We start from the raw sequence: 26,366 nt of genomic DNA, 5'->3' as shown, positions 1-26,366 counted from the left end.
TCTTATCTAATTCATTAAGAAAGCCAAAAACACATATTTCCCAAATGCTGATTGATCCTGCTTGCTTTCTATTCTCCAACCCCAATGGAAGGTACATCACATTAGACAGAGACCATTTCAGGGAACCTTTAATCATTTAATATTTCCTGTTTCTCATCTGCATTTCTATTATATAGTGTAAAGCCTGGAATCTAGACACCTTTTTACCTTTTACTCTGCTTTCACAAAATGGCCAGTAAAGTACTATGTATATGATACGTAGATTCAAAGTACTATAGAGTAACCTCTCTTTGTAAATATTATAAATGGCAGATGTTTGTGTCTCTAACCTTCAGTCCTGCAAGCCCAGGAAGGCCTTGTGGACCTGGCAGACCAGACAAGCCCCTACCCGAATAGCCTGGAAGACCTGGCTGCCCCTTGTCACCTGAACACACACACACACACACACACACACACACAAAGTGATAGAAACATAAATTATGTATTAAATGTATTTTTAGCTGTTCCCCCTTGTCTTAAGGAGTTATCAGTTAACAACTTCGTAGTACTGATAATATAGCTTGTGCTCTAAGAATTTGAATGTTTACTATGACCCTCTTAACACTTGGTATTAGCATGCATTTGGGGTGACTGGATTACCCAACTGGACAGCTCTAAATACATACCTCAATGTGCTTGAGATCCGATCACCACATTCTGATGTGGTCTGGGCTACATATGGCCACATTCTTTTTTTAGCAGATTGTACGCTAATGTTTCCTGGGCCACATTGAAGAACAACCCACTCAGCTGTGTACTTACTTATCTGAATCCTCATTAAACAAAAAAACTTTCTGTTGCTGCCATTACACAGGTTAGACTCAGCGCTCTCCTCCCAGGCTGGCACTAGCACGAGTTAACAGCAGCCTGGCTCAACTCTGTCATTAAACCCACTAATGACCATTTACCAGTTGGCCACGTCAGTATGTGTCCCTGGCATGGAGCTCATACCCCCACAGCAGTAGTCTCCTAGTAGCGGGGAGTCGCTGAGACCACAGGTTGCTCGTCTGTGCACAGCTCTACATGAATTAAGATTTTACTCATTTTATATAGCCTATAAAGGCTGTAAGTGTGTGTTCAGCACAGCAAACCTCCCACCAATTAAAAACTACACCGGTTGAATGGAAATGATTAATACGTTTACTTGCATATAGAGCGATCACAAGTGGTCACTCAAGGAGCATGGGGAGATGCATTTTAATGCCAGGTGTGAACAGGCTCTATGAGGCTTTTTTCTTGAGCTCAATCCCACATGGATTACCTTTTTGTCCCGGCAACCCCGGCCTTCCAGGAAATGACACCTCCCCGCTTTCTCCTTTCTGTCCTCGAAAACCTGGTGTTCCTGGCATACCTGGTGCTCCATTAATACCTGGAAGTTTGTTGGTACGTTTTAGAGATGCTTCCATCATCTATTGTATGGTAACATAAAGTCGATCCATCCATCCATCCATCCATCCATCCTTCCGTCTGTCCGTACATCCATCCATCTCTCAGTCGTACATCTATGCTTACCTTGGCTTCCGGGTGGACCAGGCAGGCCTTTATATCCACGTGGTCCAGGAAGTCCTTTCGTGTGGACGTAGCTAGGTTCACCTTTTTGGCCTACCAGTGTAGGAGTAAAAGAAAGGATTAGATCTGTCTATCTACTTGTGCATTTATATTTACAAATATCTGTCAAATTGTATAATGTACAGTGTGTTTCTGTACCTGGAAATCCAGCCTGTCCTGGCAGGCCAGGTACCCCAACATCTCCCTTACTTCCTGGAACTCCAGTAGGCCCATATCCCACTGGCCCAGGGTAACCAACAGTTCCAGGACTGCCTAAAGGCCCTGGTAGACCTGGGGAACCCCGGTCCCCCAATTCACCAAAGGAGGGATACTAGAGAGTAGATGAGTTGTTCCAACAATCACTAGAATTACATATTCTGTTGGATGGGCTCTTGCACACAGCTGAGTTTTAGACTTTTGAAACATAAACATGGGACACCAAATGGCAACAGAAACCTTCTTACCGAATCCCCCGGGGGCCCTTGATCGCCTTTGCGACCTGGCAGCCCAGGAAACCCAGGGAGGCCATCTGTACCAGGCCTGCCAGGCTGTCCTGTGTCACCTTGCTCTCCCTTTATCCCAGGAGTGCTGTAGGAATATGAGTCTCCCTTTTGTCCTGGAGGGCCTGGAAATCCATTTTGACCAATAGGACCCTTCAGAGAAGAACTATTGTTTACAAATGTTTTTTAAACAAACAAACAAAAACAACACCAAACTACTTTTTTGTGCCATATGTTTTCTTACTGGGCTTCCAGGTAGGCCAGGAGGTCCTGGAATGCCTGGATCACCTTTAGCACCTGGTCCTTGATTATATCCTAAGCAACAGAAAGATATAAAATGTCTTTTTCAGTTTTAAGATTCATTCTCTTCAGCATTGTCAGTAAAACTTAAACATGCATTTAAATATAGAAGGATGGGTATTGTAGAATCTGTGTGTTTTAATGCAGTGAATGGTTTTACCAGGGATGCCTGGTGGACCATGTGGACCCGGTGGTCCTGGGGGTCCTGATCCGATACACTCATAACAGGGCTCCCCCTTCTCTCCTAAACAAAGAAAAGCCATGGGAATGTCTTTACTGAGTCTCATTTATATAACACAATATTATGTTTTCCTCATCCTGACATTATCTCCTTTTACTCTCTTCAGTCCATTAAAGAGCTGCATGAACTGCTGTTTAGCAACAACTGCACGTAATAGTCTATCAGCATACTTTAATGACAAATGAGGGGAATTAGCAGGCCAGAATAGATGTCAAACCAATTTGAACAAAAACTGAATAGCAGCAATTAATTTATGAATGACACTTGGTTTCCCACCTTTCCTTCCATACATCCCATCATGTCCCATATGTCCAGGTGCACCCCTCATTCCCTTCGCTCCCGGGAGACCCTTGGTAATCCTGTTAGCTACAAACAGAACCAACAGCAAAGCCGATATGACTGACTGATCAATGTACCTGCCACACACTGAAACTGCAACAGTTTGAATATGAACCTTGACCATGTTTCTCTGTGTAGTCTTTGATAAATGTTGGTTCATTTGTGAAACACAAAGCCTGGTGCTTTGTCCGTCACATAAAGCTCATGTTTGTGCACAATACTGTAAAAACACTGCTGACATTTTATCTTTACATAATAGAAAAGAGAAGAAAGCAAGTGAGCTTTAAAAAGAGGACCAATGATACTCAAAGGATGACAATATTGGTAGAAATCCCATGTCAACACGCTTGTCTAATAACTCCCCCATAAGCTTACTGTGACACTGTATAAGACAATAGAATAAAAAATTTCAAAAAGGAGAGGTTGACATAACTGAAAACATAAAGCACTATCACCCATGCAAGAAGTTTGTTGAATCGATCAAGATATTTGACATAACTGTCAGTATTACTGAACGTGGAAGCAATATTCGCAGTGGTAATAGTAGCTGTAGCAGTTCCAATTAAATAACCTTTAAGAGGACATTTCCACATACTTCTGTCTTCAGGAGGTCCAGGCGGGCCCGGATCCCCAGGAGGCCCTTGATCCCCATCATCCCCATTTAGACCTGGGAGTCCAGGAAAAATATCCCCAGGCTCCCCAGGGTCTCCTTTGCTGCCCGGAAAGCCATTGGGACCACGTGGGCCAGGCACATAATCCCCAGATGAATGGCCTGTGTAATGTAAAGGAAGAGAATGTTGGCAATATATTTCAGGAAACCAAAAGTCAAACCTATTTATACTGTGTGTTTTAAATACAGCACAGATAGATAGATAGATAGATAGATAGATAGATAGATAGATAGCTTCACTACACACCTGGAGGTCCGTCAGGTCCAGGAAATCCCTCAACACCTAAGAAAGTAATGATAACTCATATTATTTCTGTATATGCATGTGAAGTGAGAGCAAACATTAGTTTTCAGAGTTATAACTACCACACTACAACAATAGAATATGTCACAACTCAATCATCACACCAACTTTAGCCTTTGCTGGATCTATTTGTCGTTCATCTCACTTTGTCTAAATTGGCTTATTACACAGCATTATGTTCATCTACCTTGACGCCCAGGGGGCCCAGGCGGGCCTCGGAAACCAGGATCTCCAGGGTATCCTTTGAGTGGCTCAGTCACATATATCTGTAAACCGAACCACAGGAAGCATGTAGTGAAATCACGGTGGTTCTTCAAGAGCAGCTGGATTTACTCGTAACATTGGAAAAAGCATAGACTCACATCTCCAGGTGGACCAGGGGGACCCCGATCTCCCTTTTCACCCTAAATATTAGAGCATACCATCAAAGGATGATAACACAAAGCATACCTGGGGACTGGGGACTGTTTTTGGCACTAAGATTACAGACCGTCTCTCCTTGTGTCCCTGGATATCCTGGATCACCTCTGGGACCAGGAATCCCCTAAAGAAAACAGTACTGTATTCAAATGCCACACAAACATGATACCATAATGACTCTGCATACATACACACTCATAGAACAGTACAGAGAACAGTACCCTAAAGTCTCGTCCAGGGCCACCATCCTTCCCTGGCTTACCCTGTAAGGACAAAAGGCATCCTTCAATTTATTTTATTATTCAGAATGTGTTTGTGGTTGACATTACATGCCACTAATCATGAAAACCCCTCTTTCATTTCACATGGATGGATGTGATTAGCAGAGGCCCGCCCCTTCTTTAAAAGTACTTCCTCAGTTCAGGTGAATGCCACACGCCTTCAAAATAAAATATTAACAAAAACAAAATGACAGTAGTTTTAAGTCTGCAGCTGAGATGTCCCCGTTGTCTTCATGTTGTGTGACAAATCAAAAAAATCTGGCTTTATCTGGGTGATTCTTCAGCTTGTTTAGCTTTTGTGACCATGACAGAAATAAGAAAAACAAACACATTTTTTATCTCAGTCAAACTCAGTGGACACTAAAGGGAACACACAAAAATTTAATGATAGATCAGTCATTATTTTTATCATTTGAAAAGTGGCCCTTTAACTGTTTTTGTTATAATTCCTTTGTCTCTGAACCACATTTTGGACATTCAACCCTGCATTTTTTTTTTTTATTTAATACTGATCTAACGTTATTTTCAAAAACAAATGACACACACACACACACACACACACAGAAGGGCCCCAGCCGGCCGGTAGATACAAACACAACCCTCTGGGCCTTTCCCAAACCATACCCTACCCACTCCCACCCCGTCACAGAGTGTGACTCCATTTGTGGTCACCTTCACAGCTGATTGAAGCACCCTTTATTAAAGATCAGAGTGAAAAACAAGAAGATGTTTACAGAAAAAAGGCAAGAAATGCCACCAAAGAAGCTTAGTAGTAAGTTGTATATCTATTTATGTACCTAATTTGTATTTATTAATTTATCAATTTATTGATTTTTCTTCATGAATATGAAAAGTTACGACAGTTGCTTTTTCTGCCACAGAGAGGGATGTTTGTCCCAAAGCTTGCTGCTGTATTTATACCTTAAGCTGCTTGTTTTTTTGCAACCGTTCCTTTAACAGTACAATGTACAACACTTTACAATCAAATGAACGCATCTGTTTTCCACTGACTAGAGAGGGGCATGCCTTATTCTAAATTCAATGTAACCTTTAAGATGTTAATGCCTGACATTATTCAGTGTGTATTGTAGTTTGAGCAGTTTTCGTTTGCAAAGTTAGTCACATGGAACCCAATTTGTTCTGAGCGTCTTCATGACAAACAATACACCGTTGCACGTGGTCCATAAGTTGGCATCGGAGGGTTTCATAAGTCACTTCCACTCTTCACTGATTGGTTTGGGACAGCACTCACTGTGGCGGACCCTGCGTGTGAACGCAGAAACCGAGTGAAAGTGGACAGAGAGGGGTGTAGGAGGTGGTCTGGGAAAGGCCGTCTGACTGTGAGACGACAGTGCTAAAGTGCATGGCACACATGCTCAGATTTGAAATTCTCAGTCATGTTGGGTTGCATTGATTCCCCCCAAAAATCAGATACATTCAGATCCAATGAGGTCAGATCGACCACAGCTATGGACTATGTTTTTAGGGGCGCTCTCAATGTCGTAATAAACATTGCAAGGCATAGCAAAGCTGTACCCACCTCAACGTGGAAGATTTTGTCCCGATATTTGATCTTAACCCTTTCTCTCATTTCAGAGCAGCTGTTTTTGATGCTCTTTTGATGGTGGGCCTTCAAAAAGGGAGCTACAGTACAAGGGGTAGCGGCACTACTGTGCACTGTAACGTGGACTGATTTTCTAGCAACAGAATTATGATGAAATGGTGTACATAGATTGATTTTAAGTTTAAAGGTACTTCAGCTGCCTACAATAGGATGAAACTGTTGATTAAGGGAAAAGCTGTGTCGAAACCAAACCACATGAAACACATTCAAGATAAGCAAGCACATTAGTCCCATTCACTCTGCTACATTAATTACAAGTAAACAAACACACCTTTACTTTACATGCTTTCAAACTAATGCACAATTGATGAAAACCTGCATTTATCTGAGTGCCTGAGTGCCTTCTGTCTGTCCTCCAGGTGTTACACCTTAATATGTTTAACAGACACAGGGACACTGAATAAGGGCTGTCTCCTCTCTTTCTGTTCTCTCCTTTCTTTTTCCTGTGTGGCACTGTGGCAAATCACATTGAGTTTAATGCTGTATTACTGCCCTCTGCTGATCATCCTTTTTTTTTTGGCTATTCTCAAAGTGTTGAATAGAATAAATGGGATGTAGTATCTCACATCTGGACCATGCTCTCCTTTGTCCCCCTTTGCTCCTTTTTCATAATAGCCAGGGTCTCCCTGGGAACAGATTGAAATATGGACAGAGATCACAAACATCAGGGAGGATATTTGCACATATTAAAATCAAAAAGGGCAAGTGTAAAGTATATACTTACTGGTTCACCCTTGCAGCCTTTTCCGCCTACATCTCCTCTGTCTCCTTTTTCACCCTGAGTAGGACATAGACCTCAGGTTAGAGTTCATTAGTTTCCAGGATAATGTTGCCTGTAAGTCTTTCTGTCCAACATTTTGGTCCCAAATAGACCAAGATATTTGAATCTAGCCAATCTGCTGTGGACATCCATAGTCCCTCGAGGTAGATTCTTAATATTCCAGCTAGTTTTCCTTTACTGCCACCATCACTCCATCTACAGAGGAATATCTAACTATAACGAAAAGGTGAGAATGAAATTTACTGAAGATGAGGATTAGTCTTTCCATTTTGGACACTTAGTCAGCGTTTTCTCTAACGCCACTTTAAGGTCACTATGTTAACAGCCCACCTATCAACTGATCTCTTCCCTTTCTTCCTTTTACTTTTTCCATTTACATGTAGGAGAAATTTGCACTTTTGCCTGGCCTTTTTTGAACCTTAACTAAATGGAGGTTGAGTTTTAAAACCTGGTATTCAAACAGCACCTGCAAACTTTGGAAAGCATTCCAGCTTGTGTGAGTGTGACACCATTGGGTTTCGTGCACTAGCTAAGTCTCAAATGGACTTTATAGGTGCTATCATTCAGGGCAATTAAAAAAAACACACAGGAAACTACATGTTGTGAAATATGTAAGTGCTACAGTGATTTGATCTGAGTCTGTTACTGTACCTTTAACACAACACTCTCAGTTAAAAACTCCTTGATCCGACCCGGTGGCCCCGGTGGTCCTCGCGGTCCTGTTCTCCCCTACATCAAACAAACTGACATCATCCTCAAACATAAAAATGTAAAGAATGCACACAAGTAATGTCATGATTATGTCACAGAGATGGTCAGTGCTATAGGTTGTGCGATCGATGCAGCATCCTTTCCTCTTTAATTGAGTATAACCTTATTAATATACTGTAACAGTGTATTTAAAAAAAAGGAGTTACCTTTGGTCCGCGAGGTCCTGGGATACCACCTATACCCTCTTGTCCCTGAGGGATGGGAAAGCAGTTGTAACTTGTTTATATAAATAATCTAGTCTCCCAGTATTCCTAAAAAAATCCTAGTTTGGTTCCCACATTTAACATCCTTGTCACTGCCAAATCCCACCGATGGGTTTAGCCTGCCCTCCTCTAATACGCTACATCCTATCACCACCATTTTCACTGACTGAAAGGAGTTTCACAGGAAACCGTATCACATGTAGATGTTCTCAACACATTCCAAAATACTGCCATGCGAAAAAACAGCAACAGCTAGGAAATGTTTCCACATTCCCAGGTAGTGTGAACACTGCTAAGTATGATAATTGGAGAACCAGGCCAAAACAAAAAGCCTGCAGCTGTGGTTTTTCTCTGTGCCACTTAGGCGCCCAGTATATACTCACACTCTTATAATCAGCGGTAAAAGCTGTCAAACACGCACACACATACCCAAAGTGTTCATCCATATTTATTAGCGTTACCTTAGATCCTGGAGCCCCAGGACGGCCACTAAGCCCCTGTTCATAAAGAATGCAGACAGTTATATCAAACATCACATAATAACTTTTCCAGAGTGCAATACTCTGTGCAAGACAACGGATAAACCTCACTCACAACAGGGCCCCATGGTCCAGGGTTTCCTGGTGGTCCATGCTGTCCAGGGGGACCTGGATCCCCCTGAAATACAAAGGAGGCTTCCTCTTCATATAAATACATAAAACATTAACGTTATTAACAGAACTCTATCGTTATTATCAATGCAATCCAAAAAGTTACCTGCACTCCATCCCTCCCAGGTGGCCCAGGTGGCCCTGGTATTGCACCCACTGATACCCGACACTCACCCTGTGAAATCCAGGCAGCAAGTTTATTTAACATTTTGTTGTTTAAACTATTAAATATAGCGTTAGCATACCTGATAATTACAGGTATATAGTGATACTGTGTGGAGGATGTTATAATATTTCACAGTTGCATATTCTAACTCCAGTTCACAGTTTGGCTCTGCAGCCTTCATCACTCATCTTTATGTATCTGTGCACCTGTCATGCATGCGTGTGCTCAGAATCAGAATGAGGGGTTTCCTCCATGAAACGACCGCATAAACCCTACTTCTCATTCACCAATTCAGCAACTAGTGCTTGCAGGAAAAGGGTTACAAATGACAGCCTATTTCACACAGGCTTTGCCCTCTAAAGAGTTTCAACAGGCTTAAGGTTGCCCAAGCTGGGTAAGTAAGCATCCACTGCCATGACACAGACCTAACAACACAGCATTAGAGGTGTAAATGGTGACACAAGGGCTCTCACACAGTAATCTCTCCCACTCATAAGTGCTAAAAAGAGGCTGACGAGAGGCCCGAGCATGTTGCCAGTGCACATCTGAGCCCTGACTCTCATTTGGAGTCCACACTGCTGCTGGCCTCATCATGCATACTCTCATGGAGGTGTCTATGAACACATTCTCTCCAGAAATATTTATTCTGCCAGGATTTGTACTCCAATGGTAACGTACAGTACTGTGTGTGATGTCATAGGTCAAATTATAGTGCTTTTGCTCCTGTGCATAGTGAACCCTGATTGTGTTTGACACCTTGTCAAGTGAACAAAGTGATAAAATGGCTGCAGCAGTTTGAAAGATTTGTTTAAACAGAGAGAAGGTGTGGGGATTAGGGAGTAGCCGAATAGGAATCTGTTGTACTTGTATGCTAAACCATAGCAAGCAAAACTAAAGAACTTCCTCTGCCTGGGAGCCACAAATGTGGAAGATAATTCGACAAGACTTGATTTACGGGGAGAACATGTACTTGCATATTATGTGAGTGGGCGGCACGGTGGAACAGTGGTTTCTGGTTCGAACCCAGGGCGGGGGAGACCCTCTGTGTAGTTAGTCTCAGCTGAACATATCTCCCAATGGAGCTCATATTCAAAGCTAGGAAACTGGAAGACTGCAGAGTTCTGACACCTTTAGCTAAACATGCTTTTGGCACCCTCACATGCATTGTCCATGAGCAGATTGTCTGAGCAGGTGCATGCAAATTATCAGTCCACACAGATACACAAAGATGACTACAGAGTCTGCAGATCCATACCCAAATACAAAGCCTGCTACAGAAAATCATTATAATGCTCACAAGAAATCTTACTTTCTGATGTCGAAGGTCTATAATGTTTACTCTGGCAACACTCAGTGCTAGCATTCTTGTCAATACAAATAACATAAAGAGCTTCTGTCCTGAAAATTAGATTTGAGAATGAACACATTTGTTGCTACAAATAAAAGTGGAAGGATGGACTTGATAGGAGGAACAAAACAAAGAAAAATCTTTAAACAAGTTACTGGTCTCACACGGACTAGGTAGAAAATGAGCTCTGGGAGCTCGGGGAGGCAGAGAGGCCACCTGCTAGTGCAGCGTCATGTTTTTCTTGGTGCATCAGGATCCTGCTAATAAACTTCCTGAAAGGCAGTAATTGCTGAGCAATTCTGCAGCTTCACCCGTCCTAAATTTAAAAAGTACTAAACGACTGACCGTGGGTGGCACAGCACACACTTTATTACCTTAGGCCCAGGCGCACCAGGTGGACCCTGTGAAGGAAAGACAGAGCTGCAGCAAAAATTTCAAACAGTAAACATTTACCTTGATGGTTCATTTTAAGGACGGCACTAAACAACAAAAGAATGAAGGTGATAAGAAATCAGAACATTGTATTTGATTACAACATATAACAGAAATAACCTACTGCATGTCCATCAATCCCGTGGGCCCCGGGAACACCAGGAGGTCCATCCTCTCCCTAAAAGTATGCAATGTGTTTAAAGTGCTCAAAATGAAGTTTACAAAGTTGTGAGGGAAAAAGCTCTTGACTCAAAGCTCCATTATGCAAGCATCTGACAAATGAGTCAAATTATCACATGGAAGCAATGCCACCATACCACTGTTCATATGTAATATTTTCTTACATCTGTTCCATTGCAGCCTGGAGCTCCTGGAGGTCCCGGAGGTCCTTGTAAACCTGGAATACCCTGTAAGAGAATAACAGTAGAAGTTCAAAAAGTAACAGGTATCTATAAACATATGCAGGAACATGCACTTACACATTGCATAAATCAGATAATGAACAGCGTGACATGGATATATAGAGGGTAAGATACATCACCGGCAAACCATGAGAGCCAGCAAATCCTTCTTTGCCTTCAGGTCCCTGTAAAGACGGTAACAAAACCAGTTTACTTTTTAAAAGCCAATGAGTGGATACCTAGTCTACCACAATATTTGCACTTTGTCTATACACATACATATATCAGTCACTTTATTAGGTACACCTGTTCAACTGCTCACTAACACAAATGCCACGAAGAATCAAGGCAGTTCTGAAGGCAAATGGGGATCCAACCCAGTACATGAGACATTACTCCACACATGTCTATTTTCTCAACTCAATTTTCACGCACTGAGACATCAAATCAACACTCAACAGACACAAGCTTGAATAACACAGTTATTTTACCGGATCGCCTTGTGGCCCCGCAGGTCCATTGGGCCCAGTGTTGCCCTGTCAAAGACAGAAACCTATAATTAATCTTAGTGATTTGGTAAGATGCAGCATAAGCACAACTGAAAGTGATATCTGGAAACACAAAGAGAAACTGTAATTCATCATGGTCTATACACAGTTTGAGTCAATGTTGCCCTCTGACAACAGTGTTGGATTTAGAGATATACGGAATATAAGAGCGAAGCAGCCACAAGAGCCAGGCTGAAATTCTACCTTTGGTCCCAAAGGTCCAGCATGACCATCTGGTCCTGGACGGCCCCCTGGCCCTGGGGGACCTGGAAGTCCTAGAAAACCTTTGTCTCCCTGTAAGTGTGAGTTAATGTGTGTGAGAGAAAGAAAGAAAGTGAGAGAAAGAGATAAATGACTGTAGGATTTTTGTTGAAATATTACTGGGAGGCTGATGCTTAAAGGTGCAATATACCGCATTTAGAACAAACATTGCATCGAACAACTGTTTGCTATATAAAGATACACTGGAGTAATGGCGTCCTGAGCAGGAAATGAAGTCAAGCTCCCTTGTCTGTTCTTTGTGTTGGTAGCTAAGTCGGGCACGCTTTCATGTTAGTGCATGTGAGTCTCTTCTTTTATGTCCCTTTTGCTAGCTAATTGCCACTGCTCTGCACCGCGCTCATACGGCAGTCATCACCTGCCACTGTGGGTCCAGGACAGCATAGTCATGGAAGCATGATGCCCACCACATGGTTCCCCCTGAGGTTAATGCTCTTAGCTCTTTCAGCACTGTCGCCATTGTTAGCACTATTACCATAGTTAACACTGTTAAGGCCTTCACACACTGAGTCCGTTTTTTTGGATGTATTTTTTTTAAGCCGTCATCCAAAAGAAATCGTCACGCACAGAAACCTTACACACTGATACTGATGCATTTCATTGTTCTATTTGTTGTGAAAATTTGCGATACGTGACAAAATTAAAAGACGTGTTTCCTCCTTTGCCTCTCTCCACTGGAGTTAGCTATCTGGCTGTCACCACTCCCTCCCCGTGTCTTTCAATTGGCACCACAGCTGCATGAAGGGGCGGAGCTGTCCTCCACATGCTGTGTGCAGTCCACATCCTCCTCCTCCTCAATATCATCCACCTGAATATTACTATCTGACTTGGTGAAAGTAGCTATCTGAGTTATGAAATGACTCTGTGATACTTGTTCCTCTGTCTCTTCCTCTGGCTGTGTCCAGCCGCCACATTTTCTTCACTCATTCTTGGTCAAACGTCGCTGAAGGATCCGACGGATGTGAAAACGCAGAAAATCGAACCTGTTCTGAAAATTTTAATGCAGGAAACGTAATTGACACAACGTGAAGTCGGATTTATTTTTAGACATGTGACAAAAAAAACGGACTCAGTGTTGAAGGCCTTTCATGTGAGCCGCCAGTATTTCCGCTCAGCCACCCCGATGATTGCTTGTGAGGTCAGAGGTGAAAAGGCAATCTGGGCCCGGCTCTGAAAGTCGTACAGCTCCTTTAGTACACAACATTACTGCTGCTGCTGGATAATTTATTATTTTATGTCAGCAATGAAGGCCAGTGCCTATTTTCACATGCATAACTTTGATTTATAGATGTAAAATCATATCTGTGCATTGTGGTTGAAAATAGAAGCTTGTTCACTCAAACATTTCCAACTATTACTACTGGAAACAAACCTGTAACAACAGCAGCAAACTGATTAATTATATAGTTAAATTGTTGTCAGAGACTGGGGGGGTGCTTTTGACAGTAAGACTGATGTTAGCAAAGTGAAAATGAAAACTACATGTTGCATTTTTTTGCCATGAACATACAGTCTGTACAGTCACAGGATTTTTTTTGCAGAGCACCACTGAAGCTGAACTGTAGTAGACTAACAAGGTTTCATGTGTTCTGCTGTCTCTGCTCGGAGCTCACTGTAAGTTGATTTACGATGAAACAGCTGGTCTCTCTCCACAGTGGTAAAATAATTATTAAGAATGTAGAGACACTTCATAAGCGCTGTACAACTGCACCTGAAGCGTCTTGATTGTGGAAACCGCTGAACAGTGTGCTGTTTTTAATGCAGTTGTGAGACAATAGCACTGTGGCCCCTGGTGCTAGGTCTGTTCTGAAAGCTTTTTAAAATCTGTAGAAATGTTAGAAGAACAATAGTATTCATGTGGTAATACTAACAGATACAGTCTTTTACACATAATACATTTTCATATGTCACAGTAAGAAAAGCACAGGTGTAAACATAAATAAATAAAAGTGTGTCAGTCTGATTATATAATGTAGTTGCATCAAAGTACATGTACATGAGCTGAGGTGTATTGTACTTGAATTACGGGTGGAAACGCACTATAATTGTGACTTTAAATGTAACTCTTTAGGAGAGAGTTATATATGAAATACAGTTGTTTCAAAACTGCATGAGGCAGACAATAGATGATCCACTCACCTTGCTGCCTTTCACTCCTTCACAGCGGCACCTTGATCTCCCATTGCACACACACTGAAAAGAAATTGTAACATTCTTCAATATGTCTTGTGTAAATGGGAAACAGTGCCCAAATAATCTGTATCATTCCGGCATATGGTTTGTCTATACCAGGCATGTTAAACTCGTTTTAATTTTTTTACTACACTATTGCACAATAACCTAGAAGTACCATCAGCTCCAATACTTTTTCTTTATTGTGTAAAGAATTCCAAGTACATTCTGTCGACCTTCATCCTTTTACAAAACAGATGAACAGCCTGAAACCTTGCACCTCTTAAGCTGCAAAATACACCTGTTGGGTGATTTCCTCGGTTACCACATTGGGTTACTGTAGCTTTCAACCAGGACCAGATGTCCTCAGGTGGTACCCAACCTTCACCGAGTGTTCGACCTTTAAGCGCAACACTCTCCAGTTGGTGGGTCGGCAGCTGCCCATCTGATCCTGGCTTCCAGCTATCCTCCTCTCTCTTGCTCCATAACCAGCAGGAGGCTCGTTCAGCCTCTGCCCCCATCCTACGAGCAGCTTGCTTGTTGCTCTTCTCGTCCAGGCCCAGAACCGACAGCAGCCGCCATACTGATTCAGCAGGAAAGCCTCTGCATTATGTTTTCACAGGGAACAGCCATGCCTGCCATCCTTTGTCTCTGCCCTCCCGGGTCAGAGGTTGGTCTTAGTATAGTCATCTTGGGCCGCATTGGACCCTGTGGCGGGGGAGTTCACCCCTGGTCTATACTGTAATTTATTAGGTTAGACAACAATTGCACGTTCGTCTGTTCTGGAAGAGGGATATCTCCTCAGTTGCTCTTCCGGAGATGACTTACACTTAGCCCATTAAAGAGTATTTTGTGGATTTTTCCCTTATCTGCTGTGAGGGTCCAAGGACAGAGTTATGTATGTTGTCGAGCCCTCTAAGCCCCCCCTCTTCCATACCACTGTGACCCTATTTCATTTCTATCAACCACTCACCGTAATGTGGAAACTGCTACCAGACATTTGAAGGTGAACTACGTGAGTGATCCTGAATCTTAAAAGCCTCCCCAGTGTGAAAGCACTCTTGATTTCTGTCTGGTTGATACTTTCAGCTTTAGTTCCCTTTACCCTTTAACACCTCCTGCTGTCATGTGTACGCCCCCCTAATGGCTCTATGCCCCCGAGCAGGCTTCACCCTACACAGCTACTGATGGCAGTCTGCTGCTTTGAGTGATCCAAATCATTACACATAAATTACAACTTCTACAAGCATTAAGTTGATGAAGAATTTGTTATTTGCCCAGTGAAGGGAGGATTAATTCGGTAGGATTTGTGGATGCAATTTGCCAAAACAACATCCATAACTCTCCACTGTTAAGAGCTAACACCTCCTGTGTCTCCGTCCAACACAGTGGCCTTTAATTTAAGAGCTGTAAACATTACTGCTTATCAGCAAAAGCAAAAGCTTTATTGAAAGACTAGAAAAGTGAAGCCACAGTAGTAAAACAGTGTAAAAAAAGTGCTGTGGATTGTCTGACTGCGGGCTAAATAACAGGTCAGCTATAGGTTATAATAAGCCACTGACATAATGAACCATTATTGGTTAATGTGAATAATTCAGATGCATTAAATTTCCAATTCACCTTAGCCTTGTGGAGATTGAGCCATAAACCAGAGTACATTGCTCCCAAACAAAAAGAGGGAATACTGGGTCTGATACAATTTCTCTTTGACTCATTTAATAGTTGCCTTTTTACTGTAACATTCAATTTCCTTGTGCACATGAATGGATAATTAAAGGTGGAATAAAGTGGACGTTATAAGGTTGGAGATGTGTTTTGCCATGGCTTTAACAGCATAAAAATGTAGATTTCCTCATCATTCACAAGCTTCCTCTGCTTATTTTTACTTTCTTTTTCAGTCTGGTGATGTACAACGTGTTTTTTTTTTTATCAGAGAAACTATACAAATGTCTGCTTACGTCTCCGTCAAGTGCCGGGTGCCTCTTTTGCTTATTTTCCATCTACCATATCCTGTCCCCTTTCCACGGCCTTCCATAAAAGAGCCCACCAACATAGCCCAGTGAAGTGCATACTGTACACAATGAAGTAAACTAGACTGCAAGCAACCTGCATCTCTTCAGGATACACCATGTTTCAAGTTAAGCACCGACACTGCAGTTACAAACAGACCACAGCAGTTGTATATCAGAGCTAAAGCTGTGGAGAATGAATGGTGCTCACATTGTACACAACAGCACACACGCAAGGAGCACGCTGTAACAGAGTGATGCTGTTCTCCCGTAAACACAGATTTAGTGGACTTTTATGTTACCAGGGAGACTCAGCAAGAGAAAGGTGAAGTTATACAAAACAGAATTGAGAATTATTTTAAAAATTAACAAGCAGCCACCCCTAATCTCTGCAGTTACAGTATGGAAGAAAAGCACAAATAAAAAATAGTGTTTGCATTTCAATACCTGTCCAGACTGTGCTGCTGGCTAAATTAAATCAGCTCTTTCTACAGCGCTATAGTAAGTAAGGAAAAATTAAACATCTTACATTGTTGGCTCCAGTGCCCATCAACATCACAGCCAACAGGATCAGAGGAACTTCAAACACTGGCCTCCCCATGGCTCTTTTCTTGCTCCAGTTACATCAAAAGCTCAGCAGCTTACCACACACACACCCCAGAGGTAATGGATGTCTTTTTCAGCGTCCTCCTCAGCAACTACCCCTCACATTACACCCATCCACTGGGTGATGTTAGGTCATGGCTACAGCTGAATTAAAGTTCTCTGTCTGGGCAATGGTGCCTTGATAGACAAGACAACCCAGGAAAGTTGTTTAACTTGATCCTGAAGAGGGAGGCGCTCTGAGCTTAGTGATGCGGTCCACCCCAATCATCATCCGTCTCTTGGTCTCATCCCCGATACTTACAAACAGTGGCAGCTACTCTGTTTGGTTTCCACTGATACGGAGGCAGGAGATTAGTTTGAATCTTGTCGGAGATTATCCCGCTTAGGATGCACTGAAGCGCTCATGAAGACTAATGTGAACTTCTGAATTTGGGTGAGTTTTGAAAGTTGTTTTATGTGCATGATGGACTGCTACCTATAGATGCCTGAGGAGATTACCTGGGTGGGAGGGCAGCACCAACAATGTCTTCATCAGTAGCATGCTTAGATTTTTTACATCTTCATTGCATGTACATTTGACCTCACAGACAATCTGCACTGTCACATATTATCAACTGGATCGTGGTTCACAGGTGTTTTTGGTGTTTCATGCTTTTATCCGCCACAGGGGGCAGCAGTGAGACCTACACTCACCTGTTAAGCAGATTGATGAGACAGAAGATGGGATCCCCAGTTACAGTTGTGTCTCTGTGCCCCCTCAGGTTAGTCCCACTGCAACCATAATAGTAATGAATTATTATTAGCAATAACAACAATATGATATGCATTTTATCACTGTGGTATTTGTAGCAGCACCCATATCTGGTGATGATTTATAATAGTAACTTTTTGTGACATTTTTCCCACATGCATCTTTTTCCAATTTAAAATTTGTACTATTTTCATTTTATTATTTTTTTATTTGGGAATATTTTCTCAGAAAAACATAAACATAAGGAGGTATCTCTTATTAAATTTGACGGAAATCACTTCCCCTACTATGTAAACCTATTTACCTGAATACAAACACACGTCTTGCTTGTTTACTCAGACATTCAACACATCTGCATACTTGCATTCCAACGTGAAGATTCTGTATAAGAACTGACCTCCACCATACTGAGATGGTGTCACCTGCAGTGTGATGGTAGTTTGGATAGACAACATGCTTTTTGCTTTCCTTCTCTCTGGGTGGAGATTTAGTTCTCCTGCACACAAGAGCAACACATGTATGTCCCTGGAGACAAATATGTTGCATTTGTATATTTTATTTTATATGTATCATCAATGTTTCTAGTGACATAGTTGTCATTGGGAAGTGGAGGAGATAGTGGGTGATGGTGTGAGACCTCAGTGAGACAGCTGCCAAACTGTAGACCACTGTTTGAGACTAACAAATAACAAATCCAGTTTTGTTTTGTTTTTTGGCAACACATCACAGCATTTCCAGTGATGAATGTGCCACCTAAACTGGGTGTTTTTCGCAAGATATCGTCACCATTTCCGGTGCCGCAAAAACTGTGTTTTTTGTAGAAACACTGGCACCATTTATATGAGCGATTGTGACACCAAAACCGGTTGTTTTTTGGAGAGACATTGGCAACATTTCTAGTGGAAATAGTGCCACCAAAACTGTGCGTTTTTTAATGAGACTGAGTGCACTATTTCTGCGAGTGACTGAGGTAAAAACTTTTTTTTAGCACAGCATCAGAACCATTTCTAGGGGCCTCCCTAGTGTAGTGCTTAGAGCACTGGTCCTCTATGTAGAAGGTTCAGGGTTCAAATTCTGCTGGGGTCTACATCAGCAAAGGCATGTGTTCACAAGAGATTCCCACCACCAAATCAAGATCAGATTCCTTAAGGAGGCTTCAGGATAAGAGAGTAACTCCAGAATCAATGTGGGCGCGTCTCAAGCCTGTTGTAGACGGGAGGTTCCAGACCTAAAAGCAGATCATCATCAGTGCCATTTCTAGTGGTGATAGTGGCACCAAAGTGGCGTGTGTTTTAGTGAGACAAAGGCACCATTTCAGGTGCCAATTGAGGCACCAAAACCGGGTATTCTAAGCCAAAATATGATTTTTTCTTAACCATAACCAAGTGTTTTTTGTACCTAAACCTTACCTTACATTTACAAGAGCATAGTTGAAATGTAAAGAAATGTAAGTTTCAACACTTTTGATACATAAATGTTGCATATCTGTGGTTTGCAGAGATGTAAAATGCCAATATTTTTTCTGGCTATAAGGTTGAAGATAATGTGCAACAATTTAGCAAGTGGAGTTTTTTCAGATTAAATTAAGGCAAGCATTTTCTTTTTCAGTGTTCACTAATCGTGCCTCTTCTTATCATTTATTATCGTGTAATGGCATCCAGTTGCTGGGGCTAAATGAGACTACAGTTAATCTATCACATCTGTTACATTCACAGGTGGATCTTCATCCTGGTCGTCTTTGTGCAGCAGCTCAATGCAGTAAGACTTTCCTTTTTAAGTTTTCATCACATGCACATTTAAATTAAAACATATCACCACTATGGACATGCACGTGTTTAGCACCAACCTAGCCTTCCAACTACTCAAAGCAATTTTACGAGTCACATTCACCCATTCACACAAATATTCACACAGTGGTGGCCAAGGTGACGATACAGTGTGCCACCTGCTACTCAGTTTTTAGACATTAACAGCCATCCGGAGCAATTTGGGGTTCCGTATCTTGCCCAGGGATACTTTGGCACATGGACTGGAGGCGCCAGGGATCAAACCAGTGATCTTCCAACAACAACCCACTCTACCTCCTGAGCCACAGCCACCCCAATGCTATGACAACTTTAAAATCTAAAAACCTTGTAATCAATACTTTGAATATTTCACCAATACTCTCCAAATAAAATCAGTTATATAAACATACTGTAGTATATGACCATACTGCTGAGAATAACCATTGCCCATGTGCCTTTCTCCCAAACTCAAACATCTGACACACTGTAAGACACAGCAGCAACTGACCATAATCAAAAGCAATCAATGCTTTATTTTATCTGGATTTTGTTGTAAATAAACTGCAGACAATGAAAATGCGGCAACATACACGCCAAACAAGACTAGGTATGACGAGGAGCACACAGATCAGACCTTTTGCTGGGACCGATTTCAAGACTATGTTTAAATTATTTAGTGGACTTGTGCCTCAATAGATTAAAGATGCTTTTAAAGCACACTGGGTGAAACACATGCACTTGCAAAGCTGTTAAACAGCTCTTACATAAACTTTTTTTTTTTTTTTAATCATCAGCTTTTGGTGAGACCACTTTGTGAGGATGAGGATGTTGCATTGGACTGCATGCACTGAAATCTGTCACGTGAAGTTTAATTAAAACTTGACTGTCATAAACATTGCTGCAGCTACAGTAGCCAGGAATGTAGTTTGGGCCTGTAACAAACAACAAACCATCAATGCTTGGCCAAGATAATCCTGATATTGATGCTTCTGACGCATTTTATGTCACTGGGTGTTAATAGTTTTCTATATGTCAGTGTGCTCCTGTTTTGCACAAATCTGGGCTTTTAGTGTTAGTGTTAGTTAGCTAGTGTTCCCTGAAAAAAAATCCGTGATGTCCATGATGCACCTGGAGACTGTATGTGTTGCTCCCTATGTGTTGGTGATAGAGGCCCCAAAGTAACTTCAGTTTTTCTGCACAGTGTACAGGACTGCCTGGACTGATACATGCAAATGTATACATGCAAAATTCCCCGCTAAGTAGATAACATGTGCTGTAGGCTATGCATCATGTAAAAAAAGAAGTGCGAAAGACTGTTAGCAGATACTAAATATAACATCTGGATACAAGCATGAGCTGGCAACATACATGTTTTCAGCCAACACGCTGAAATTTGAACTGTGGGAGTTTGTCTTGTTTTCAGTACAAATGTGTTAACAAAATATGCATGTATAGCCTTCTGGCAAAGAAACAAAGTGTGGTTTTAAGGCATTTGGTAGGCCTACTTGAAAATTAAAATAATCCTGGATTAATGCTGCTGTTATTTACCATTATTTTACAATTTAAGGTCAGTGGCTTGATATAATTGTTATAAAATTGCAGAGAGGGCAGCCCATGCTCACAAAGTCAAGTGCCCTGAGTATGGAAAAACAATAATACGCATGCTGAAAGCCTTTGGCAATGAAGATGGCTAGCACAAATTTGATGCTTGTGTGGCTTCTTACCTGTTGCAGACTACTTCTACAGCATTGATTTGACTTGTCTGTTTTTAGAAGACAAATTTGAGGGTAACCCATATTGTCATAAACCAAACCTCAGTATAAAAAAATCTAATAAGAAGTTAAGTATTTAATATCATCCAAAGGTGAACTGAAACTTCTCCCGTGTGCCAACTGTGTGGGAGAACTACGGTGGCCGACGCGAAAACCCGAGCAGCCCGATCGCTCTATTTGCAAGCAGTATTTATTTTGTCCGTTTTGGGCTACTGTAGAAACAAAATGGCGGATTACGAGGAGAACTTTCTGTATGAAAATATATAACCAGCCCACTCTAAGGTAATTGTACACAACAGTTCTTAGTTTCAGGCGGTTATAAACTTGTGAAAATATAGCTATGAATATTATATTCAATTTATACCAATATGTCCTGCTTGGTTCTTCAGTAAGAGATGGCTAACTGCTAGCTTGTCGAGGAAGACAGTTTTGCTCCCTGTGTCAGTAATTCATTTGTTATGGTGATGTTACCTGGCCAAACTCAGGCTTTCAGGATTCCAAACATCTTTCTGAAAGGAATACAAACTATTAAACTGTGCTATTTTGGCTGAAAACATACAGTAACATTCGCTAAAGTTAGCCATATTAAAAGAGCTTACAAACCCGGAAGTGAGCAGCAAATTGGGGACACCAGGTAAAATATTGCCACCAGGTAGACCTACGCACCCTGTCAGATTATTACCTGTGTTAAACTGCGTGCAAAATGTGAAATAGCCAACAATGTTATGTCAACATGAACTGTCATTTTCAGGTTTTGTATTGGTCCAAAATTACTTATGAAATGTATTAGTCACAAAATTAGTTACTGTCCTACTATTTCCGTCCAACTAAAAACACCACTGTAAATAAAACAATTCCTACTGTGCCACATGAGAAGGATGGACATAAAATATTTATTTAACCAATGAACTAATAACATCAGCTACTACCAGACTAGCATCAAAGTAGTTGACAAACTTGTGAAATTATCCATCCATCCATCCATTTTCTAAGCGCTTATCCTCTTGAGGGTCACAGGGGGGCTGGAGCCTATCCCAGCTGACATTGGGCGAGAGGCAGGGTACACCCTGGACAGGTTGCCAGACTATCGCAGGGCTGACACATAGAGACCAACAACCATTCTCCCTCACATTCACACCTACGGACAATTTAAAGTCACCAATTAACCTGCATGTCTTTGGACTGTGGGAGGAAGCCGGAGTATGCAGAGAAAACCCACACTGACGGGGAGAACATGCAAACTCCGCACAGAGAGACTCCCGCACCCGGGATTGAACCAGGGACCCTCTTCCTGTGAGGCGACAGTGCTAACCAAAACTTAGATTTATGAATATGATATTTTGTAAGGAATAGAATCAAATTGATGATACAGTATTGATTTGTTTTGGTAAAAGGCTAAGTAAAAAAGCCAAACAATACATTTTCATCAGAAAGGAAAAGTCCAAAATCAATACACTGGGAAATAAAAGATCAGACATCTTGCCAAAAAATACAAGAGTGGGGACAAGACCAAAACAGATGACATAATTCTTCTGAAGTCATTTGACAAAGTAAGAAGTCCACAACAATGTCCTTTTTAAACCTTGGTAGAAATACCTTGGTGGGATAGAAATGATGAATCATCTTGAAAGTCACTTTCTTAACTTCATTTATAAAAGATATTTAGAGGGTAGGCACCAGATTTTCTTCCAGTCCAGGTCTGAAGAGAAGTTATGCCAGTAGGTTACAACATCGGGAACAATGACTATTTCTTTTTAGAATAAAGCACATATAGCACTGTTATTGTTTTAGAGGAGAAACAGTTCCAACCAACATCAGTAACAACAAGTTTGACAGGTATTAAAGTCAATTTAGATACTACAATTTTGGTAAGGGATGCAGCCTTGAAGTTTTGCTAAGTGCCGTTCTCTAAAATCCTCCCCAAACTACAGAGTGTTCAGCAACTCTGCTTTTTATGATAGCTACCTAATTTAATTAAGTCCTCAAGTTTCGAACTCTGCTCAAGCTGGACTGGACGTAATGTCAGAATGTTGGTGTAGCAATGGAGGCCTGCCAGTGGTTTTACTTCTCTTTATGTTTTTACAGTTTGCCTAATGCTAATGGCCTGTCCAAGACACAGCCAACTGTAGTATGTCATCGTGACTGATGCAGGAGAAACCCTTGAATGTTTGGACCAGAAGCGAAAGTGGGACAGCAGATGTGCGATAGACCTCAGTTTCACCAGCATTAATTCATCCAAATATTTAGTTAGCTTGAGAAAACACTACCAAATGTTTGGGACACAGGCACAGTAAAATTCCCCGTACACACTCACACAAAAACACACACACCTTGGTGGGAATGCTTTAGCATCTGGAGGTGTGGACTCGTTTTTTAAGAAGATGTCATTATGAGAGTGGTGAAACGCTGTGAGCTTTCTTTCTCATCAAGGTCAGAGTTCTCATTATTTACCCAAGTCTATGTGAGAACATTGATTTGTTTAAAGCTTCCTAATCAAGACTGTCCAGTCTCCACAGGGAAACGTGTTTATTTTGGAGGCTAATTCTCAAAGCTATAAAATATGCAGCAATGTCAGATATGCCCAAACCACAGCCTTATCTGATGGGCCCACTGATGTCCCTTTGACCTCTTCTTCTGCTCTGCTTAGATTCACACAGCCCCAGCCAGTCTCCATCATCCTCTTAAATGCAGTAATGATCAGTTCCTCTACATTGAAGTCCTCTGGTTTGTCTCTGATTTTGGTTTCAGGGAGGAATTGATGGCCCATGTCAAGGCAGAGACTGCTCCATATGTCAGTGTCTTCCTGCCAAAGGTGCAAGGGTATGAACTGATTCTTCTCATGTTGTTACATATTGGCAAGCTGTCCTTTATTACTCTTTCAAATGTAAGGTTGATATTTTAAATTGTAGTTCATTTGACTCAATAGACAGGTATTAAGTTGTGGGAAATACTCCAAAATTACCTACATGTTCCCTGTCTAAACTTTAAATGCCTAGTAAGATTAGCAAAACAAATCTTAATCCTGAAAGTGTTACTCACAACAACAGAAGTTAGAAGTTGTATGACTTTTGTCTTTGTTGTCTTTTTGCAGGGAGCTCCAGGGAAGCCCGGCCAGCGAGGCCCCCCGGGACCAATGGGACCATGGGGACGTGAAGGGCCACTCGGAGAGAAAGGCAGGAGGGGAGCAGAGGGCTCACCTGGCCCAGAGGGGCCCAAAGGAGACCGCGTTAGTATGCATGTCCACGTTGTGTGTTTGTGTGTGTTGTCTTTAAGGCGAGACATGGCGGGCAAAAACATAGATTTTTCATGCAGTGGTCAATTTTGAGATTTTGCGCTATGTATTCTTTCAAACTGCTATAAAGAAAACATTCAAATGATACATTTAGACATTTATTTTATTACATTTTGTCTACTTGCGGCAGTAAGTTTCTCCCGAATTTACCAAAAAGTTATCATTGTGCAGTGTAGGCCAATAAGTTTATTAGTTGGGTTACTACTGTTGTAGGCCTTATATGCCTGTCATGTTATTAAATGATCAATTTTCATGAGCTTGAAATATACTATATTAATATTACTAAGGGCCTTAACATTTATTCTGTTTGTGAGCAATTGTTTCCAATAGAAATGTATTAAATTCCCCAATGTAAATCTTTGAATGCTGTTTTCTCAAAATGAGTTTTTTGTCATACTCCAAGTCGAACATCTCAGCCTCTGTAGTACCTATGTACACCAAACGTTCCAGTTATATACCTAGCTATAGTCTGAAGATATTTCCAGGGGGATTTGTTAATATGTCATTCCTAGCCTGATTTATGTGACATTTTATTCCCAACAATATGGCGAAAATCGATTTTTTTAAGGCTATGGACAGTATATTTTCTAGGTAATAAAAGCAGATATCCTTAAATCCCTCTGTAATTTTTTTTCATCTTATAAGTAAACAAAATGAAAAAATAATTTTGCACCTGGCTTTATCAGATGTTCATATTTATCTTCCTAAAATGTATGCAAATTAGACATTTAATGAGATAATGTCTAATTTTTCATAATTAAACATTCACATTTTTAAAACTTGTAATACATTTTTTTTCATACTATTGTAAGTAATCAACTGAGGAAGTTTCATGATGATATCTATTATTTTAAAATTTTACCCTATTCACCTGTAGTGTCTCACCTTAAGGTAGAAACAGAGGCAGATACTGCATGCAAGTACAGCTTATAATGAAAATAAGTCTACATTATTAAACATATACAAAATGTTAACATGTAATTATTTATTGCCAGTGATAGAGAAAAAAGAAGGGGTGTAAGCCTGTAATGAATGACTGGTACCCATATGTTTTTTACATTTCAGGGCCAGACTGGTGTTCCTGGTTTTCCTGGTAATGATGGCTCAGCGGTGAGTAATACACTGTTGTTGTAAATTTCATTTGCAAATCCTTACAACTCACATACAGGTCGCACTGATAATAATAATCCTGTATAGGTGAGTAACCGTCTGAGGTGATTGCACCAACTTCCCAAGTTGTAGAGCTCAACTTTTCACTTATTTTTCCCCATAAGGCATTTAGAATATATCTTTGATTGCAATATCCGACACTTTTGCGATCATAAATGTATCATGCAGTATTCCCAACTGAGTAAGTGCCCACTTCATACATTTATGATACGGTATTGGAGCCTACACAGTAAATGGTGCAGTGATTTGAAGCTTGTGTCTGGTATGCCCTCTAGTGGTCACATCTTGGCACACTGTAGATGTGGGCCTGGTTTTTCTCTATGTTGTACAGCATAATTTCTTTATCATTCTCAACTAGGTCATATTTGTGGCTTCTAATATCCTGCCATTATACCAACCAGCATAACTGTACTATATTGTTCAGGGCCACCCTGGAGCAGGAGGTGAGCCTGGTTTGCCAGGAGTGGATGGCTGTAATGGGACAAGGGGTCGACCAGGAGTCTTTGGTATCCCTGGTATCGATGGTCTGCATGGGCCACCGGTGAGTAAAACTCCTGCTCTGATGTTTCCATTAGTCATTATTCAAACAGAAGTGAGACTTTCAGATGTCCGTCTCTTGCCTTTTTCAAAACTTAGGGGTTTTAACAGACTTATGCTGCAAAACCAAGCAAACAGGATTTGTAGTCAAAAGGCTGAAACGTGAAAAATCACCAGTAGAATATATATATATGTTGTGTTTCAAATGTATTGCAGCACACAATGTACGTCAAATTCCAGTGTTCAGATTCAGTGGCAAAGAAGGAAGTAGCATAGTGTGACATTCAGGGTACTCTCTAGTGTTGTCAAAAATATTGATTTATAGATGAATAACAATGATGCATATTTGAAACGGTTTCAATCAACATTTTCCGCAGTATCAATACTGTCGATACTTCTTCCTCGCTCTCTCTTCTCTCCGACAG

General features: G+C 41.2%; 2 protein-coding genes across 2 annotated transcripts in view; one reads left to right on the top strand and one right to left on the bottom strand.

Annotated features, from left to right (window-relative positions):
* The window catches only part of LOC117272346 (uncharacterized), a 31,220-nt gene extending 14,406 nt beyond the window's left edge, over nucleotides 1-16,814 (bottom strand). Inside the window, exons 1-29 of the mRNA XM_033651225.2 lie at nucleotides 16,556-16,814; nucleotides 13,985-14,038; nucleotides 11,771-11,860; nucleotides 11,510-11,554; nucleotides 11,159-11,203; nucleotides 10,962-11,024; nucleotides 10,742-10,795; nucleotides 10,560-10,586; nucleotides 8,778-8,846; nucleotides 8,616-8,678; nucleotides 8,483-8,518; nucleotides 7,965-8,009; nucleotides 7,699-7,776; nucleotides 6,991-7,044; nucleotides 6,833-6,892; nucleotides 4,583-4,624; nucleotides 4,432-4,485; nucleotides 4,304-4,345; nucleotides 4,129-4,207; nucleotides 3,885-3,920; nucleotides 3,563-3,739; nucleotides 2,905-2,994; nucleotides 2,548-2,631; nucleotides 2,332-2,402; nucleotides 2,052-2,240; nucleotides 1,747-1,918; nucleotides 1,552-1,641; nucleotides 1,301-1,408; nucleotides 330-424 (exon numbers count right to left, since the gene is read on the bottom strand). Coding sequence (XP_033507116.2) covers nucleotides 330-424; nucleotides 1,301-1,408; nucleotides 1,552-1,641; nucleotides 1,747-1,918; nucleotides 2,052-2,240; nucleotides 2,332-2,402; nucleotides 2,548-2,631; nucleotides 2,905-2,994; nucleotides 3,563-3,739; nucleotides 3,885-3,920; nucleotides 4,129-4,207; nucleotides 4,304-4,345; nucleotides 4,432-4,485; nucleotides 4,583-4,624; nucleotides 6,833-6,892; nucleotides 6,991-7,044; nucleotides 7,699-7,776; nucleotides 7,965-8,009; nucleotides 8,483-8,518; nucleotides 8,616-8,678; nucleotides 8,778-8,846; nucleotides 10,560-10,586; nucleotides 10,742-10,795; nucleotides 10,962-11,024; nucleotides 11,159-11,203; nucleotides 11,510-11,554; nucleotides 11,771-11,860; nucleotides 13,985-14,038; nucleotides 16,556-16,627 — 2,184 coding nt within the window. The 5' untranslated portion in view covers nucleotides 16,628-16,814. The remainder of the gene's footprint in view (nucleotides 1-329; nucleotides 425-1,300; nucleotides 1,409-1,551; nucleotides 1,642-1,746; nucleotides 1,919-2,051; nucleotides 2,241-2,331; nucleotides 2,403-2,547; nucleotides 2,632-2,904; nucleotides 2,995-3,562; nucleotides 3,740-3,884; nucleotides 3,921-4,128; nucleotides 4,208-4,303; nucleotides 4,346-4,431; nucleotides 4,486-4,582; nucleotides 4,625-6,832; nucleotides 6,893-6,990; nucleotides 7,045-7,698; nucleotides 7,777-7,964; nucleotides 8,010-8,482; nucleotides 8,519-8,615; nucleotides 8,679-8,777; nucleotides 8,847-10,559; nucleotides 10,587-10,741; nucleotides 10,796-10,961; nucleotides 11,025-11,158; nucleotides 11,204-11,509; nucleotides 11,555-11,770; nucleotides 11,861-13,984; nucleotides 14,039-16,555) is intronic.
* A 100-nt stretch (nucleotides 16,815-16,914) lies between these two features.
* LOC117272345 (uncharacterized) overlaps nucleotides 16,915-26,366 on the top strand; it is a 30,163-nt gene continuing 20,711 nt past the window's right edge. The window contains exons 1-7 of the mRNA XM_078172857.1: nucleotides 16,915-17,065; nucleotides 17,300-17,393; nucleotides 19,099-19,141; nucleotides 23,691-23,762; nucleotides 24,034-24,168; nucleotides 25,300-25,344; nucleotides 25,829-25,945. Of these exons, the coding sequence (XP_078028983.1) occupies nucleotides 17,341-17,393; nucleotides 19,099-19,141; nucleotides 23,691-23,762; nucleotides 24,034-24,168; nucleotides 25,300-25,344; nucleotides 25,829-25,945 (465 nt within the window). The 5' untranslated portion in view covers nucleotides 16,915-17,065; nucleotides 17,300-17,340. The remainder of the gene's footprint in view (nucleotides 17,066-17,299; nucleotides 17,394-19,098; nucleotides 19,142-23,690; nucleotides 23,763-24,033; nucleotides 24,169-25,299; nucleotides 25,345-25,828; nucleotides 25,946-26,366) is intronic.

Source organism: Epinephelus lanceolatus, chromosome 12 (assembly GCF_041903045.1).
Source record: "Epinephelus lanceolatus isolate andai-2023 chromosome 12, ASM4190304v1, whole genome shotgun sequence".
Classification (NCBI taxonomy): domain Eukaryota; kingdom Metazoa; phylum Chordata; class Actinopteri; order Perciformes; family Serranidae; genus Epinephelus; species Epinephelus lanceolatus.
Note: the sequence above shows the minus strand (reverse complement) of the source record. Positions and strands in the feature narration are given on the sequence as shown.